This window comes from Bacillus rossius, chromosome 5 (genome assembly GCF_032445375.1).
Source record: "Bacillus rossius redtenbacheri isolate Brsri chromosome 5, Brsri_v3, whole genome shotgun sequence".
Taxonomy (NCBI): Eukaryota; Metazoa; Arthropoda; class Insecta; order Phasmatodea; family Bacillidae; genus Bacillus; species Bacillus rossius.
This window is the reverse complement of record NC_086333.1, coordinates 13012469-13032985: the sequence shown is the minus strand read 5'-3', so window position 1 is coordinate 13032985 and position 20517 is coordinate 13012469. Positions and strand designations below refer to the sequence as shown.

At 39.9% G+C, this 20517-nt stretch overlaps 1 protein-coding gene across 3 annotated transcripts in view; it reads left to right on the top strand.

Annotated features, from left to right (window-relative positions):
* Nucleotides 1-20517, top strand: part of LOC134531598 (5'-3' exoribonuclease 1) — a 373786-nt gene that overhangs the window by 205283 nt on the left and 147986 nt on the right. For all 3 annotated transcript variants that reach the window (XM_063367328.1, XM_063367329.1, XM_063367330.1), the window contains exons 17-18: nt 4947-5064; nt 14587-14745. In XM_063367328.1, coding sequence (XP_063223398.1) covers nt 4947-5064; nt 14587-14745 — 277 coding nt within the window. The remainder of the gene's footprint in view (nt 1-4946; nt 5065-14586; nt 14746-20517) is intronic.

Genomic DNA, 20517 nt, shown 5'->3' with positions numbered 1-20517 from the left:
CGTAGATGCGTGCCATTGTGCGCGCCTGGATAGATAGACTGTCCGCTACACATGACGTCATGATGGGTTTCTTTGTCCGCATCCCCCTCCCCTATCCCTGGCTTGACTCACCACGTTATCTTCCAATCACACCCACATAGTAACAGTGCTAGCCAATAATCACACGTTTCCAAATATTCCCTTTCCCATCCTCCAGGTTTTTTCAACTTGTGACCACGTCACACCAATACACCATTATCATTATTCTCTAGAGGTGTAAAAGTAACGAAAAAAAGTGTACCCGTATGTATTCGTTACTATAACAATTAGTACTCGTTACTATCGTATCACGTTACGTTACTCATTACTTCTGATACCGCATAACATGCTATGTTATGTTGCAGCAACAAATTGAGTCGTATTGCGTACGCGTACAGTATTACGTCAAATAAATAATAATAAATAGAATATAAACAATTAACAATATTTGATAATTAACAGTTTTTGTTAACCAAGAAACAATTAAATCTCATTAGAGCGGCTTTTTTATATTATCTCTTTTAAGATAAGAACAAAAAACGTGAAAATACGCGATAATAAAAAACAAAAACATACTTACATATTTCTAATTTGTAAACAATACTTTCTTACGTTGTTTCTGTTCCAATCTCAAACTTTGTCTACACTTACAATACGTTTAATAAACAGTAAAAAACTTTGACGACGAATTTCCAAATTATACTTTACTTAATAAACAAACATCGTTCTTTGTAACGCAAATTCATCGAATATGCGCGCGCATGTGTAAAACATACGAAAAATGCGAGTAACTAGATGCAGCCATGTGTAATGTTTCGTTACTCGTTACTAGATGGCGCACCCTTACTCATTACCGAATACATACCGTTTGCTACAGCTCTATTATTCTCAGTACGAGCTTGTCCACGGTGTTTAGTTTTTGGAATACGTTTTTTATAAGTGCTGTTCGGACTTCCATTTTTTGCTTTTCTTCTTGGATTTTTACTACAGTTTGCGATTGGAATTGACTACACTACCTGCTTAGCTTTTTTATTGGTACATGACTTTATTTACTAACCATTTCTTACTGAGGATTGTAAATAATTAATCATTGGTATCAAGACATCAAGATGAACGTAAATTTGAACATGTCAAGGCTGCAAGAAAACTGGTGTGTATACCAATAAACTGGTATTAGAACTGGACAAAACTGGAACATGAGCGGTGGAGCTTTTATTTTTTTCCGCTAAGCTCGCGTCTATTGGCTGGCTGCTGATGGAAGGTCATGTGCGCAGCTCAGCGAACAAAGAGAGCCAGCCCGCGGCTACGCTGCACCGTAACAGCAGCTGACAGAGTACAATGACCTGCTGTAGGTTGCGACTGTATTTTAATAAACTTTAATGTATTTCTTACACTTTTCATATTTTTAAACTTTTTTTTTATGCCTCATTTTTCACGGTTTCTGAAAATCTGTATGTACGACCGAGGTGTACGTACGAACCGGGGGCCGTACTGGGCGAGATCAAAAACGTTCAAGATGGAAAGTTGACAAAGTCTGAGATAGTACGGCAGCACAAGATAACAGCGTCGACCCTGTCTACAATATGGAAACGTAGGTACGTGATTATGAGTGCGGGGGTCATTGAAAATCGGTAAATCGGATTTAACGAAACATTGATTTAGAGTAAACATTTTCGGTAACCATAGCACTTCATTAATTCGGGGTTCTACTGTATTACAAATTATAATTCTGGGCTCTATGTTACAAATAAATGTGTTACAAAACTTACTTGAATCTTGTGTGAGGAATCTTAGACCTTCTTGTTGATAGTAAAACACATCCACTAAAATAAAATATAATTTTAAAAATATATAATTACTTAACTTAGCGTGTCAATAAAATTGTTAAATCACAGATTTACTTTCATGCCAAGAAATTAAACATAGTTTATTTGAATAAAATCATAGTGATAGAAATCTAATTTGCAAGTAATAATCTAGAAAATAATAAAACCATATTTTCATCATAGTCTAATGATTAAAGGAGGAAATATTCCTCACAACTTCATTTACAGTATTATTTCTAGGCGACACTTTTGCAAATGATAGTCTCTGTCGAGAAGTGTTTCAAGGTCAGGATATACTGCATCTATAAGATGCTGCGGGCTGTGAACTATTTTATCTATTGTCTCATTTAGTACAATTTCAGCATCATTAGCTTTCAAGTTTGCAGAAGCAAATGCTCCTTCTCCAAGGTTGAGTAGTTGTATATCATTCCTTATCCGCTAAGACGGACTCTCATGTTTATTCACAAATTTAATCTTTGAATGGAACTCCATAAGCGAGATGATTTTAAGCATGATTTAATGAAGTCTGCACGTGTCACTTTTGTAATGACAGGAAGTGTCTGCCAAAAATCACCAGCCCAATCCATGATGACATCAAAGTTTCCAAAGTCCTTTAACGTTTGGTCAATAGCTTCAACATGGGCTCTATGACTCATGGCACATTTGTCCCATATTATCAATGATGTGTCCTGTAACAATTTGCCTAGGGGCCCAATTTCGGTGCTGGTCTCCATAGCATGAGCTTGCTAACTGTAATCTCTTTGACTCACGAGATGTTGCATATTTTCAGAAGAAGACTCTTCTTTTCTGTGTAACTTTGGCTGCTCTTGTTTGAGATGTCATTCTTGAGAGATCCGATATTCTTTTAGCCATGTTGTAGTTATTGTACATTTACAGTAACTATAACTTTACACAAAACTTGACAAAACACTTCACAGAAAACTTTACACATAACTTTACACAAAACTTCAATAAGATAAAAGTTATAGCCTAACCTAAATGATATTTCATATTAAAACAATGTCTATGTCATAGATTTACTTGCCCAAACACTCCATACTGATTAAAATATTCATAGAGATGTTCATAGAGAATACTTGAAAACCTAGTCTTGTAAAATTTATTTGACTTTTAACGTGAAAACAGTCTCTCTTGCTGGAATATTAAACTTAGATATGGTATTGCGAACTTCTTTGTAAAGATAATAAAGTCCAATATTATTACTAGGCATTTTATTTTTTTATTTTAAATATTTTAGGCAGCGCATGCCAATAAATCAACCAGGCAGCTAGTTTATTTCTGACTTAAATTACAGTTATTGTGATTTCTTACGAAAACACATCTTTATCAGAATAAAACATAGCTTATAGCACTTGGGGATAATGTAGCTTCCTATTAGTTAAATAATTGTTAGAATACAATTAGTAGTCTGAGAGATTACCCCCTACATCCAAACTTACAAATTTAGAAACAAACTTTTCCTCTTTATAATATTAATATAAATTTGTTTATCATTTCCCATTGTTGGACCATCATGTGTTTATCATACCAGATAATTTAAATTGATGATAAGATTCATGACATAATTCTTTAGTGACTCTTGAACTATAGGTGTGAATGTAATTTAAGTATTATTACTAGTCTATATTTAATTTAAAGGCTACCATTGCTGCAGAATGTTTGCACATAGCCTTAAAATAATTTTGCTCTCAATCCATAACGTACCTTTTCTTGTATGTACTAATTATATTAAGTTTTGTGAAAGTGTGGCACTGAAAATGGTTCCTTTTTGGTTCATCTGCCTAGTGAATAAATGCTCTGAAAGTATATTATGGTAATTCATTATGTTTTTCGTTGTATGTCTGGCATTGTGGGTGTGCAGCAGTGATTCACTACTTTATAATTAATTTTTTTTTTGTTTCCACGTAGCAAAAATATGCATCAGACATATTGGGATAAAATTTTGAAATACTGGTATGCTTTAATGTGTTAAGTATAGTAATTATTGTATTATACAGGTTTTCACTAGTCAACAAGGGATAAAGATGGTTCACCCTGCCTATACATTGAATAAAAGGGACCTTTTCTGTTGCTACTTAATATCTGAGGACAGCTCTCCATCGTGTGATCCAGTATGTAATTAAAATGGCATTGTATCTGACAATGAATAAGGAATTGTTGGTGCTCTATGATTTTAAGTTATAATTTCTTTATTTGCCACCTAGGCAGTCACAGCAGAATGATTTGTTTTTTTAGTTTTATTTTTGAGGCGGCTGCAATCAAGGAAAACAGTGGAATGTCAGGGAATTTCATAACATATTTGAGACTGGAAATTGTACGAAACATTTCACAGACTTTCAAAAAAATGTTTTTGTCCATGAATTATATGTAATACCTGTTTGCTTTTACTCATTCCTTCAAAACCCAAAAAATGGTTTAGTGCAAATGAAGGATATTTAATATTTAACTGCTTTTACTCAAATGAAATCCTGATGTTTTTAATGAAAACATAAATAAAGTCTTGTGTACTGCAAATTTGTGTGAGATGCTTTATAGCTTTGCCTTCGTAACTTTCATATGGATGCTAAACTATCTGTCTATGTTTGCCATGACTCAAAATCGATACTTTATAATAATTCCATACTGGTTGCTTATAAATATGACTAAGAAGAACATCTGATTGCCTTTAGGGTGTGATACAGCAAAAAAAATTGCTGCATTTACTGTGTATTGAAAAGTAAGAGTGAGTTGTGCTATATGTTAGCAGTTCTCATTTTTTTACAGTCAGTTCTGTGCTGTTCATTACACCAGTTTGTGGAGTTTATGCTTATTGGAAAGTTCATTATTTAATGGGATTAAGAAGAAATATTCTTAAACGATAACAACTCAAAAAGGTTTGGTTATTTTATAAACTTTTGTATGTATGTATGTACAGTATATACACACACACATATATGGCTTATACTTTTGTCGGATTTGCAAATTTTTAGTCTTTTTTGAAAATATTTTTGCATGTGAATAAATTAACCCTTTGTCTCAGAAATATATATATATATATATATATATAATGGATGTTTAGAAAGGTTTTTTTTCTTTTTTCAGATACATTAATAAACTGGCTGTTGATATAGGTGAAACAGGAATAATTGTCCATGCTACAAATATGATTGGGCGAAAATATGTCTACGGTGCTACAGGCAAGATCACAGCAGAGAAAAAGGTTATGATTTTTAAAACTATAACTTTTCCTAGGAATGGTAAATTTTATAGCCTTTATCAGTATCTGATATAATATAATTATATTTCATTATTATAAAATCACTTAGCTAAAATTCTTAATTTTTTGAGTACAAAAAGAAAAGATAAATATGAATGATGTCTTGAATACTGGATTAACAATCAAAGTATGTAGCCATGATCCTGCCATGTATGTAGAGCCAGTAGTGCCATGATGGGAGGCATACTGTCCATGACGACCATGGCCACTTGCTGTCCAGTTGTTGGAACTAGTGGTGGCCATTGTGTTCACAACAATGTGTAACTAGTTACATACTCTTTAAATTGCTATCGCACTAGGTTGCTGAATATTAAAGATGTTATGTGGTGGGCGCCACCACGTGGTTCGTGGGCACGTGGACCCGGCGAGACTCTTCCTCCTGGTCGCGACGTCGCCCGTGTGGGGCGAGACACGCAACCCTAGTTACCTACGGTGGCCCTAACACCCGCTCTCAGCGTCTGGTACGCTATCACCATGTGGGCTCTAGGCGTCCCACACTCCATACACTCCTTAAGGACACACGGGGTTAGAATGAAAAGATGGAGACTTCAATGCGCCTGAGTTTTATTCACTCCTTCCTCTTACATATTTACTTATTAAGCGGTTAAAAAGCCAACGGCATGAATCAGCTTAGAGGAGGGCCAGGTCACCTGTGGCCTGGCCGACGATTCGCAACGCAGTCGATGTCAAAAGCCCGGCTGAGCAGAAAAAATATTTACGTTAAAGAGTCTTCCACCCGTAGTAGACCTCGAAGCGGTTAAAAGCGGTTCAGAGAAATTATTACATGGCCGGATGCGAAAAGATCAGTTCTTACCAAGTATTGAAGGCGACGAGGTACAGCACGCGTCCGACTCCGGGCGGTTCCAAGATTAGACTGCCTGGCGCCTCCTTCCGCTCCCGTTACCGTTGGCTGTTCAATTTACGTTTTTACTTACAATGAAATCTGAATAAACATTTAGTAAATCAGTATTAATTAAGCTACTGCCTCTGCTCCTTCCACCTAATTAACAAAGCTAAATAAAAGAATTACAATAATGAAAAGTTAATTTGGTAGTTCTCTTAGCGGTCGCTTGTGGCACTGTAACGTCTGTTTAGAAAAATGGACCTGCAAACACACGACCCTTGGGAATTAAAAGATAAATAAAGGTTGACAATTCTTATTTAATAATTAGGATTTACGGGGAAGCCGCACCGACTCTAATTACTGGCCTCTTGTATGGCCGCAACACACACGCTCGCCGTCGGCGGGACGTTTGAAATAGAGGGTGCTGGTGGGAGGGAGGGGTGCTGCCGTGGACGGGTCACATCGGGCTTAGGAGGGGCGTAGCCCTGGACGATGTCAAAATCAAGGTGTATTGAATACATATTGCTTTAATGTATGCCATCAGTACATACATTGTAGTATAGTTTTCATGTTCAGGAGAGAATATAGTTTTGAATTTGAAGTCTACAGGTCCCAAAAGTCACGGGAAAGTAGTGTAATTGAAGCACTGGTCACAAACGTCATGATAAATAACAGAATAATTAGGAACTGTGCAAAAGTGATGCAAATTCAATTTTCAGCATCAGTTTACTAATCTATTCTTTTTATTTTTGCCCTTCACTTCAGTTTATCATCATTCATTAAAAATAAATATTGGGGACTTCCACTTAAATTATCAGTAGTGCAAGTATTAGAGATTTTCTGTAATTTTTACAGATTAAGAGTTTTAGGACGTTTAGGCATAGCCTCTGCCCGAGTGAGCTTCAACATCACAAACTAAGACTACTCATCAACCACTGACGAGAGGCATAGCCTTCGCCAGAGTGAACCACAACCTCTCTCTAACCTGTGCTTAAATCTCAGCGCACCGCCGTGCCTACCAACACAATCCATGGTTATTGAAACCAAATATACAAGCAAATAACCAGGACATCTGAGCAGGCTACCCCTTTCACCCAGACGTGCTGCCACGCCGTGCGGCCTGTTGCGACAGCGCGCCCCAGTGACCGCGCCAGCGCGCAGCCGGACAAATCAACTACAAAAAGTACAATCTGCAATCCAGCAGAGCGCCGCGCCAATCCCGTGCCCCAATTATATGGCCACGTCACTTGCGCTGACGAGTGAACAGATCAGCCAGCTCAGAGTCCCATCAGTAAAGTCCCCTGAGAAATTTTGAACGCAACATTATAGATAAATAAACACTAGCAGGACAACGTCTGCCGGGTTCTGCTAGTTTTATATATATATATATAACTTCTCACAATATACAAATCGGACTAAAAGCAATCGGGCATTAAGTTTGCTCAACAAAAACATGTTAAGCAAACAAAAATTTATATTAAACGAAATTCAAAATTTGAGCTGATGCCCTGCTACAACAATGTAATGGTGAACATTCATAACTCTCCCCCATCCCCAACAGAGTCCACCACAGCATTTGGATGGCAATAATCTCTCAAAAAAACTATAAAACAATGACTTTACAACAACAAATTACTTCACGGTGGAGAAAGAAACTAATGGATTCAGGATAGGACCTTTAGGTTTAGGTGAAGTCATCACAATGGACCATAACTTAACCAAAAAACAAGACTGAGAACATGGATACACATGAATACGAAGAAAGGTAAAGATATAGCAATAATGTTCAAATGTATTTGGACTTAACGTTCTGGTTAGGACGTAAAAGTTTGATAACATCTTGAAAAGGGGCACCACTAAGTTGTGAAATTAACATTTTACTGATTTTGTTAACAATAGAAGTGTTAAAGGTTAAATTCGGGAATCTCAAAAAATGTTATTTGACACAAGAATCAGAACTCTTTGGTGGTTGTGATGTGGTGTAGGTTAGGTTAGGGAAAGCAAAAGTGCTATATGCATCATTAGGAGCAGCATCCAAGTCAACTTGAAGGACCTGGAACAGATGAACTAATGGGTTTCTTAACTGAGGAAGCGAGCAATGCTAGCCCAGCAAGGTTATCACAAAGTTGCATCTTGGATGAAATAGCGGTAAGGTTATGCAAAATAGAAAAATCATGTTCTGATTTATGCATGATGTCCTATAATTTCTTTACTTAAAAAAAAATTAGGTTTTATAACATTAATAAAGTTAAAAAAAAAATAATTATTTGTTCTTTGCAAATAGACAAATTAAATAAAAGTGAATGGAAATGTGAAAATTGCCATAATCTTTATTAAAGAAATGCTGTGCTTGGTTTTTGTGCTGTTGTTTTAAATACACTCGCCCCTCATAGTAACGCCTTTGATTTGCATTGTTTTTAAGTAATGGCAACAATAAACTAAGGCATGATTTGAAGTAGGGCTGTTTTCTATAACATTAATTTTTATTTCTATGCGCTTTTAATGTCAACAGCACTTGTGTAGCATTAAATACAATGCAACGTGTTAATAATGTGATAAATCAACAAACAATATTTTACTCTTTCCTTACTAGCTATTCGCCATTGCATATTTATCTCCAATGATGCCAAGTGTTCAGTAAACATTTATATTATGCCATCCCGTGTGTCAGTAGTAACTCTGGAGAGAAAAGCCAGAAGATTTCAGGGCTAGTTTGTAACAACCCAGATTACAGCCTTCCCCATGCAATCCAGTAATAATAATTTGTTATAAATTTTTTTGTCAAATTTCAGGTTAGATGTGAAAGTTTTTCCTTTTAGAAGTTATTGTGAACGTAATTCACTGGGTTTAATGTTTTAATTTTTATAACTCATAAGTTTATTTTTCTAGTATTTTTTTTTGCTAGCATCTTTGTGTGGGAAGGCATGCTGACGTAATTCTCCTTCGTTTTTCCACGACCGAGGCTTTGTTTCACACGCTAGGAGAGTGAGTCACAGTCATGGGAGTGTGAGAAAGAGAGAAAATCGCTGCGTCGTGGGAACAAAAGTAAGCATTCCGTGGAAGTTTCTGTTGCTATGCGCCGTGATTGGCTGAAAATTACATCAGCGAGCCCAGGACACTGCCCGCACAAAGGGAAGGAAGGCTGTAAAGTTAGTCACTGTCTGAACACCGGGCCGGGCAGTCATTGTTTGGGCGGCGGGCCGAGCAGGCCGTGGTTGGGCGATGGCTCCGTGTTTTTTTTTTGTGCCAAATATTTTGTGATTTTTACATGAATAAAAACAACAGGTAATACATCGAACATTGCATATAAATTACTTTTTGACCTGCTACCAACATGTATGTACACTCATCACCTAATTTTGAGCTAACCGGAGGTAGTGAGTGGTAACAAGTTCACCTCGCACCTACTAGGATTGCGAGTGGAAAATCATGGCAGACACACATTTAGTAAACAACAGAGTCTGGTCATGTTACCAGGTTAAATAATCTTTCTATTAATTGAAAACATTTGTTATATGATTTTTTAAAAATTGCTATCTTATATAAAAAACATTATTTTGTAATTTAGCAATATTGTTAGAGCATCTTAGAAATTTTATGCCCAAGCCCCTATTGTGTAAAAATTGCAGTCTGTGAATTTTTGAAATTGAATTATAGGTGGTTTCTTTTCAAAGTGTTTCTCAAAATTTATTTAAATGTACTTCAAATTTATTTAGACATATATTAGTACTGTAAATTTATTTTAATGGAAGTAGTGACTTGATTAAAATATGTGTCACTAGCTGCCCAACCCGGCTTCGCACGGCTATACTAATGGAAAAAAATTAAGACACGTCTCCCATTTACATTAATGGTAAATAAAAAAAATTCAGTGAAAATTTATTACAATGCTGTATAATGTACCGGAGAGAAAATGAATAGCACCGATGGTTTCCCGACTCGTGCACGCAACGTACAACTGATGTACCCGTACTTTGCTACGGCAGTCTACAGGCAGATCACTCTTGCGCCGCTCATTATACATGCCCCTCCTTGTGGGTACGCCACTGCCGCGCGATGCCCGTTGCCATGGAGACGCAGAAGGCATGAACAATGCAAAATCCTGTTCTCATGCAGACAAAGTACCCACTGTTGCCTGGTTTTAACCACCCATGGGATATAATTTTCGGAAAATGTCATCCTGCGTAACATAAGGAACATTACTGTAAAGTTTCAAGTCTGTAATATATATATATACTTGAAAAAAAGGGCAATAAAAAAACAAATTAAACACGAGAGAGGGAAAAGAAAACAATAGTTTAGGTTTGTGATTTAAAGTGATAAAAAGTGATTAAATACTAATTGAACTCTTATGAGGGTACTGATTGCTTCGTTGTTAATATCACACGGGTGTTTTTTACTTGTATGGGAAAATTAAGAATGATGAGGCATCTAATGCGTGGCAACAATGTTAATAGCCAATAAGAAATAAACTTCTAGCGCCTGCGGCATTGTCAACACACACTTTGTACGTGTACTGCATGTTGTATCTAACCCCCTCCAACGCATTTGATTCTAAATTGGACTTTTAGTAAGGATCCCTAATGTTATTGATAGTATAATATAGCCTATAGTCTTACCGATAAATGTACTGTCCAACACTGAAAGAATTTTTCAAATCGGACCAGTGGTTCCTGAGATTAGCGCGTTCAAACAGACAAACTCTTCAGCTTTATAATATTAGTATAGATTAAGCAAACATGGGAAATGAATTATTTTGATTTAACGTACACTCTTATGGAAAAAACCTATTTGATTAGCACTCTGTTTTCCTGGAACGAATTAGGGCATTACGTTGAGGGGTGGGTGGTTCTTCTCTAATGGAGTGGAAATGACATGCCATCAAGGTTTAATAGATCTCCTAACACACAAACCCATGAGATAAGAAATTGCCACATAATTCACATAAAATGCAAACCCTTAAAATTCCAGGTGTAATATTTGTTTTCAAATTAATATGTATAGTCTTTGGAAGAGGTAAATTTATACTTCATTATTATAGTGCGTAACTTGATCAAGTTATGGAAAAAGTACCGCACAAAAATGTGGTGATGCACAATACTGAATAATTTCTTAAATAACATGTTATAATATTTTTATAATATCATGTGACTTACATTGTACTTCATAATGTCTTCATTTCAGTTCTGCTTGTGTTATGTTATGGGTCATCAATACTGTACATTTTATAGAATCCAAACACAGTAATGAAAATTAACTGTAATAAATTCATTGTTTGATAATTTTGGCTTTTAAATTTTATTTTACTAGAAACCAATAAATTGGTATAGCTTACAAACCCAATTAATAATTCATATCCATATTTTACCAAGATTTATAATAGTAGGGCTTATGTTGACAATAATACAACACATATTACCTTTACAAATCAAAAGGCTGGAAAAAAAAACTTTTAACTTTTCAAATCTGAACTAAATCTAAAATAAATTTTTGTAAATTTATATTCAAGTAAACTTCTAACAATGTTCTATCCACTTTTCAAAGACTCTTTTGAAAAGAACCCACAGAAAAAAAAAAAAAACGTTTACAGTACTTGCTAAAAAATATTGCGTAAAGTCAATCATGTGTTCCAGCTGAACATCTTCCGGGCCGTGATACTTCAGTATCAGGTCTCTGTGAGTTAAATCGAAGCAGAAGGCGTCAGCGAAGAATTAGGTAAAATCTAGTTCGGGAGGTACTTTTGAATTCATCAGTTGTTGAAAATGATTAATATCCTGTATAACAAGCGACACAAAACAATTCGACAGGTTTAGATGATTTAAACAATACAGAGAAGCCAGTAGGAGGCAGTGTTCCTGCGAATTCCGCAGCTAGTTTGTTATTATTGAATGCAATAATTTAATAATTGTAAGTCGAAAAAAAATAAAAACTATGAACTAATGGCAGAAACATTATTGGTACAAAAAGGTTTACTAGAAAAGCAAAAGTTGTTACTTTTTGAAGAATTAACTCAGTGAAAAAATAAGAGCACTGAAACAATCAGACTAAACCTTATAAAATCTTATCCTGGTATTTCATTCCAGGACAAGTTAAAATAATTCTGACAGGACCTTAAAGAAAATAATAGTCATATGAAGATATTGCAGCTGCTATATCATTTAGATTTGTCAGCTAAAATTCCTACCAATATTTAATGAAGTAAGCTTAAGTATCTGCTTCCAGCAGTAACAACTTTGAGGATAAAGGCTTCAAAACTTAACTGTGATCCAGGGTTTGAGAAACACATTTTTTTGTAGATTAAAAAAATGACACTGTTTTTTTTCTTTTCAAAATACTAATATTTTACTGGGCTGTCTTTTGATGAGATGCGAGCCTCAAAAGTGGTTTGTTTCAACAAGAAAAAAAATAAGGGAGTCTTTTAGTACTCACCAGTGTTGTGTAACATCTAACTATGGTATCACAAACAATGTATTAACACAACACTTATTTTAATACAACATATAAAATTATTGAATTTATAATATATATTATTAATAGCAGCCGCAATGTTTTTGATGACGGACGTGTCTGTGCACGCTTCTCGCGACTCTTTATGGTGTCGTAACTGCATTCATTTTTGTTCTTTCTTAGTAACCGTAAGTACTGAATATCTACCATCATTGATGTGTCATAAATTGAACAGCCCAAATTCCTGGGATTTTTTAAGCCCCTCGAACCTGAGCATAATATCATCTTAGCTCAGGATCCCCGCAAAAACATGTTCTGGTCTTCGGGAAAAAACTGTCCCTTGGAGTCTGATAACATAGAAGAACTCGGAGCACCTCCAACGTAATCCATAACTTGTTCCCGAGAGTGGGAAATAGTTTATCAAAATGTCAGAGGCCTAAGAACTAAATCTACTGAACTTTCCAACAATGTTATCCATACCCAACATGACATAATCTGCCTTAACCAAATCATGGTTTTATGATTCAAGTATAAACTCTTATTACTTTACTGATCAAAATTTTATTTTCAGAACTGACAGAGATGCAGATCATATAATTATAGAAAGAGGTGGTGGGGTTTTAATTGCAGTTAAAGCTATGCTTATATTAATGCATGAATAACTAATTACAAGGCAAAGACATTACAGTTAAGAACCCATCAAAGATTACAATGCCACAATGTCACATATACTGGCCTGCTAAGAACATAGGGTGTAATACAAACTAATCATATAATCTCATGAGACCGCAAATTATTTTTACGTTACAAACAACGAAATGGACCTATCAACTTACTATGTCACGCATGCATGTCGCGCGAGACGATTCAGCACCCGCATTACTAGGCAGTCGATACAGCTCAATCCAAAATCCAACCCTAACATGCATCATATTAGAGAGTAAAACAGACATAGTATTAAAATACAAACGGTTCATGTAAACTCACCAAGCCTTGATGGCCAAAGATTCAGCATACATGTGATGACCCCTAATGGCCAGAAAGCGGACAACTCCTATAGACAACACGTATTGCAGTCGTATCCCTACTTGTGGAAAGGCCACACAGGTTCCCTTAGCTGCACTTCTCCAACGGACGCAAAAACAAAGTATCAATAGCATAGAAAGCAAATGATGTAAACTCTAAAATGAATTTAGAATGATGATCCAAAACACACTATTCACTTACATTTGCCACGCCATCCTCATGACATGAAGTCTAAGTCACAAACCCCAAGTGCTAGTCTAACATGTTGTCTGGTTCCCGCTTGGTAGAAGAAGAAGCATATTGGTTCCCTGCTAGCATAACTTTGGCTAGCCCACTTAACTGCGTAGGCACGTAAGGGAGGGCGTTTCCAGGCAACCTAAATCAACAAAACGGAAGTGAAAAAAGGAAAGAACATCTGTCTATTGGACAGACCTCTCTGAGGTATCAATGAGAAGTTTTATTTCTTCTAATGACGGCTCAGAAACCGGCTAAGATTAACCTTTTTTTACAATCGTTACGCTGTTTGTTTTCGCCCCCTGAACGGAGACTTTTTCCCCCCCCTCGAACATAAGCAAAACTATTCCTCTAGAAAAATGCAAACAAAATCAACCAATCACTATAATCATTACAAATTCGTATCCAGGTGCAAATTGAAGAAGACTGTTAATGAAGGAATTTCTGCGGATTAAATAATTATGGTTACATGTGGTAATTCTGTAGGTTAATTTTGATACAACTCACTGATTCAAAAATTATTTATAATCGCTAAAATACACAATTTTACGTAATTTTGATTTTGTAACAAGACTTCTCATTTAATTTAATAATCTCACAATTTAAACAGGGAAAACAAAAACACTGCTTAAACTTACTGCAAAATAATTAAAATAGTAGATGAAACATAGAAAATAAACTTACTTGAATCTAATGAAATATTACAAAGATAATATAGTATGATTAATTTGGTGCCATACATACTTGTTACTATGAAGGCGTAGTTTAACTCTTAATACTTTATATAATTATTTATACCAGTTTATTTTTTTTAAATACTCCATTTTTATAATTGGCTAATTTTGTGTTTGGAGTTAAGTATAGGGAATGCGAAACTGCAGGAGAACTGTGAACTAGTGTTTGCTTTGTTGCAGTGGTGTGAAGTGCCATCAGTGTATGCTTTCCAAACAACTGTCAAGGACATTGCAGTCTGCAACCCTAGCTTTGTGCAGTTCAAGACCTTGGAGGAGTTGTTTCCACCCAAGACTGTGTGTTTCATGATTGGTCCCCCTCACTACGGAGCAAAGGGAGAGGTAACTGACATCTCTTTCATCTTATCTCTTTGTGGAACTGATTTCCACACATTCTTTTCTTCAATGTTTTCATAGGACAAGAAAATTTTCAAATGATTTGTAGTTTCAAAAACCAAATTTAAAAAAAAAAAAAAAAAAGTGTGTGGTGTGTGTGGGGGTTTGGGTGGTGTGATGTGTGTGTGGTGTTCAGGTGGTGTGGTGTGTGTTGGTATGGTAGGGATGGTTCGTGGGTGTGTTGGTATGGTAGGGATGGTTCGTGGGTGTGTTGGTATGGTAGGGATGGTTCGTGGGTGTGTTGGTATGGTAGGGATGGTTCGTGGGTGTGTTGGTATGGTAGGGATGGTTCGTGGGTGTGTTGGTATGGTAGGGATGGTTCGTGGGTGTGTTGGTATGGTAGGAAGGGTTCGTGGGTGTGTTGGTATGGTAGGGATGGTTCGTGGGTGTGTTGGTATGGTAGGGATGGTTCATGGGTGTGTTGGTATGGTAGGAAGGGTTTGTGGGTGTGTTGGTATGGTAGGGATGGTTCGTGGGTGTGTTGGTATGGTAGGAAGGGTTCGTGGGTGTGTTGGTATGGTAGGGATGGTTCGTGGGTGTGTTGGTATGGTAGGAAGGGTTCGTGGGTGTGTTGGTATGGTAGGAAGGGTTCGTGGGTGTGTTGGTATGGTAGGGATGGTTCGTGGGTGTGTTGGTATGGTAGGGATGGTTCGTGGGTGTGTTGGTATGGTAGGAAGGGTTTGTGGGTGTGTTGGTATGGTAGGGATGGTTCGTGGGTGTGTTGGTATGGTAGGAAGGGTTCGTGGGTGTGTTGGTATGGTAGGAAGGGTTCGTGGGTGTGTTGGTATGGTAGGGATGGTTCGTGGGTGTGTTGGTATGGTAGGGATGGTTCGTGGGTGTGTTGGTATGGTAGGAAGGGTTCGTGGGTGTGTTGGTATGGTAGGGATGGTTCGTGGTGTGTATGTATGGTAGGAAGGGTTCGTTGGTTTTGGTATGGTAGGAAGGGTTCGTGGGTGTGTTGGTATGGTAGGGATGGTTCGTGGGTGTGTTGGTATGGTAGGAAGGGTTCGTGGGTGTGTTGGTATGGTAGGGATGGTTTGTGGGTGTGTTGGTATGGTAGGAAGGGTTCGTGGGTGTGTTGGTATGGTAGGGATGGTTCGTGGGTGTGTTGGTATGGTAGGAAGGGTTCGTGGGTGTGTTGGTATGGTAGGGATGGTTCGTGGGTGTGTTGGTATGGTAGGAAGGGTTCGTGGGTGTGTTGGTATGGTAGGAAGGGTTCGTGGGTGTGTTGGTATGGTAGGGATGGTTCGTGGGTGTGTTGGTATGGTAGGAAGGGTTCGTGGGTGTGTTGGTATGGTAGGGATGGTTCGTGGGTGTGTTGGTATGGTAGGGATGGTTCGTGGGTGTGTTGGTATGGTAGGGATGGTTCGTGGGTGTGTTGGTATGGTAGGGATGGTTCGTGGGTGTGTTGGTATGGTAGGGATGGTTCGTGGGTGTGTTGGTATGGTAGGAAGGGTTCGTGGGTGTGTTGGTATGGTAGGAAGGGTTCGTGGGTGTGTTGGTATGGTAGGGATGGTTCGTGGGTGTGTTGGTATGGTAGGAAGGGTTCGTGGGTGTGTTGGTATGGTAGGAAGGGTTCGTGGGTGTGTTGGTATGGTAGGAAGGGTTCGTGGGTGTGTTGGTATGGTAGGAAGGGTTCGTGGGTGTGTTGGTATGGTAGAGATGGTTCGTGGGTGTGTTGGTATGGTAGGGATGGTTCGTGGGTGTGTTGGTATGGTAGGGATGGTTCGTGGGTGTGTTGGTATGGTAGGGATGGTTCGTGGGTGTGTTGGTATGGTAGGAAGGATTCGTGGGTGTGTTGGTATGGTAGGGATGGTTCGTGGGTGTGTTGGTATGGTAGGGATGGTTCGTGGGTGTGTTGGTATGGTAGGAAGGGTTCGTAGGTGTGTTGGTATGGTAGGAAGGGTTCGTGGGTGTGTTGGTATGGTAGGGATGGTTCGTGGGTGTGTTGGTATGGTAGGAAGGGTTCGTGGGTGTGTTGGTATGGTAGGGATGGTTCTTGGGTGTGTTGGTATGGTAGGGATGGTTCGTGGGTGTGTTGGTATGGTAGGAAGGGTTCGTGGGTGTGTTGGAATGGTAGGGATGGTTCGTGGGTGTGTTGGTACGGTAGGGATGGTTCGTGGGTGTGTTGGTACGGTAGGAAGGGTTCGTGGGTGTGTTGGTATGGTAGGGATGGTTCGTGGGTGTGTTGGTATGGTAGGGATGGTTCGTGGGTGTGTTGGTATGGTAGGGATGGTTCGTGGGTGTGTTGGTATGGTAGGGATGGTTCGTGGGTGTGTTGGTATGGTAGTGATGGTTCGTGGGTGTGTTGGTATGGTAGGAAGGGTTCGTGGGTGTGTTGGTATGGTAGGGATGGTTCGTGGGTGTGTTGGTATGGTAGGAAGGGTTCGTGGGTGTGTTGGTCAGGTAGGGATGGTTCGTGGGTGTGTTGGTATCGTAGGGATGGTTCGTGGGTGTGTTGGTATGGTAGGGATGGTTCGTGGGTGTGTTGGTATGGTAGGGATGGTTCGTGGGTGTGTTGATATGGTAGGGATGGTTCGTGGGTGTGTTGGTATGGTAGGGATGGTTCGTGGGTGTGTTGGTATGGTAGGGATGGTTCGTGGGTGTGTTGGTATGGTAGGGATGGTTCGTGGGTGTGTTGGTATGGTAGGGATGGTTCGTGGGTGTGTTGGTATGGTAGGGATAGTTCGTGGGTGTGTTGGTATGGTAGGAAGTGTTCGTGGATGTGTTGGTATGGTAGGGATGGTTCGTGGGTGTGTTGGTATGGTAGGAAGGGTTCGTGGGTGTGTTGGTATGGTAGGGATGGTTCGTGGGTGTGTTGGTATGGCAGGGATGGTTCGTGGGTGTGTTGGTATGGTAGGAAGGGTTCGTGGGTGTGTTGGTATGATAGGGATGGTTCGTGGGTGTGTTGGTATGGTAGGGATGGTTCGTGGGTGTGTTGGTATGTTAGGGATGATTCGTGGGTGTGTTGGTATGGTAGGGATGGTTCGTGGGTGTGTTGGTATGATAGGGATGGTTCGTGGGTGTGTTGGTATGGTAGGGATGGTTCGTGGGTGTGTTGGTATGGTAGGGATGGTTCGTGGGTGTGTTGGTATGGTAGGGATGGTTCGTGGGTGTGTTGGTATGGTAGGAAGGGTTCGTGGGTGTGTTGGTATGGTAGGGATGGTTCGTGGGTGTGTTGGTATGGTAGGGATGGTTCGTGGGTGTGTTGGTATGGTAGGAAGGGTTCGTGGGTGTGTTGGTATGGTAGGAAGGGTTCGTGGGTGTGTTGGTATGGTAGGGATGGTTCGTGGGTGTGTTGGTATGGTAGGAAGGGTTCGTGGGTGTGTTGGTATGGTAGGGATGGTTCGTGGGTGTGTTGGTATGGTAGGGATGGTTCGTGGGTGTGTTGGTATGGTAGGAAGGGTTCGTGGGTGTGTTGGTAGGGTAGGGATGGTTCGTGGGTGTGTTGGTATGGTAGGGATGGTTCGTGGGTGTGTTGGTACGGTAGGAAGGGTTCGTGGGTGTGTTGGTACGGTAGGGATGGTTCGTGGGTGTGTTGGTACGGTAGGGATGGTTCGTGGGTGTGTTGGTATGGTAGGGATGGTTCGTGGTTGTGTTGGTATGGTAGGAAGGGTTCGTGGGTGTGTTGGTATGGTAGGGATGGTTCGTGGGTGTGTTGGTATGGTAGGGAGGGTTCGTGGGTGTGTTGGTATAATAGGGATGGTTCGTGGGTGTGTTGGTATGGTAGGGATGGTTCGTGGGTGTGTTATTATGGTAGGAAGGGTTCGTGGGTGTGTTATTATGGTAGGGATGGTTCGTGGGTGTGTTGGTATGGTAGGAAGGGTTCATGGGTGTGTTGGTATGGTAGGAAGGGTTCGTGGGTGTGTTGGTATGGTAGGGATGGTTCGTGGGTGTGTTGGTATGGTAGGAAGGGTTCGTGGGTGTTATGGTATGGTAGGGATGGTTCGTGGGTGTGTTGGTATGGTAGGGATGGTTCGTGGGTGTGTTGGTATGGTAGGGATGGTTCGTGGGTGTGTTGGTATGGTAGGAAGGGTTCGTGGGTGTGTTGGTATGGTAGGAAGGGTTTGTGGGTGTGTTGGTATGGTAGGGATGGTTCGTGGGTGTGTTGGTATGGTAGGAATGGTTCGTGGGTGTGTTGGTATGGTAGGAAGGGTTCGTGGGTGTGTTGGTATGGTAGGGATGGTTCGTGGGTGTGTTGGTATGGTAGGGATGGTTCGTGGGTGTGTTGGTATGGTAGGAAGGGTTCGTGGGTGTGTTGGTATGGTAGGGATGGTTCGTGGGTGTGTTGGTATGGTAGGGATGGTTCGTGGGTGTGTTGGTATGGTAGGAAGGGTTCGTGGGTGTGTTGGTATGGTAGGGATGGTTCGTGGGTGTGTTGGTATGGTAGGGATGGTTCGTGGGTGTGTTGGTATGGTAGGAAGGGTTCGTGGGTGTGTTGGTATGGTAGGGATGGTTCGTGGGTGTGTTGGTATCGTAGGGATGGTTCGTGGGTGTGTTGGTATGGTAGGGATGGTTCGTGGGTGTGTTGGTATGGTAGGGATGGTTCGTGGGTGTGTTGGTATGGTAGGGATGGTTCGTGGGTGTGTTGGTATGGTAGGAAGGGTTCGTGGGTGTGTTGGTATGGTAGGGATGGTTCGTGGGTGTGTTGGTATGGTAGGGATGGTTCGTGGGTGTGTTGGTATGGTAGGGATGGTTCGTGGGTGTGTTGGTATGGTAGGGATGGTTCGTGGGTGTGTTGGTATGGTAGGAAGGGTTCGTGGGTGTGTTGGTATGGTAGGGATGGTTCGTGGGTGTGTTGGTATGGTAGGGATGGTTCGTGGGTGTGTTGGTATGGTAGGGATGGTTCGTGGGTGTGTTTGTGTGTTAGGGGGGGAGGTTTATAGGTGGTGTGGGCATAGCTGCCAACCATTACGGATTGTCCGTAATTACTACGGTGTTGTGACACATATTACTGAATTACGGGTTGGTAAGAAAGTATTGCGGATTTTTTTTTTACAAAAACCACAGAAAGCAGTTTACGTGATATTTGTTTACTATAGAACGATATCGCTGACGCTGTGAGTACGATAGCCATCGCTGTCAATATCTTGCAATAGTAGCGCTGTTGGGGCAATTTTTTTGAGCAGTCTCGGCGTCCTTTTTGTGTTATCTGTAAACATGGCCGTTATGTTTGGATTGCGTGGGCGACGCGTCACTTATTTTAACGTTTAAGAGTGGCAGCGTCACTTATTTTACCGTTTCAGAGTGGCATTGAAAATACAATGAAGCGTGATGCTGTGCGGAGTGAAAGTACTAGCAAAAGAACACCTGTATTACAAAAATACCGGGACATTTATGCAAGTGAATGGCCGTGTTTTTCACGTTCATCTGTGTTTGAGAATCATGTATTCTGCAACGTCTGTAATAGTGATTTTTCGGTTGCCCACGGAGGTAGAGACGACTGCCGAAGACATTTTGAATGCAAGAAACACAGAGATTATGCGAAAGTGAAATCAGACAATAAATCAATTTCGTCTTTTTTTGTAAACAGTGGCGATACGGATGTTACGAATGCAGAGTTGTTGTTCACTTCATTTGTAGTTGAGCATAATATCCCATAATCGGTCTCCGACCACGCAGGTAATTTATTTAGGGCTATGTTTCCTGATTCAAAGATTGCGCATAAATATGGTTGTGCTAGAACCAAGACGAATGCATTGGTTCAGTACATGGCAA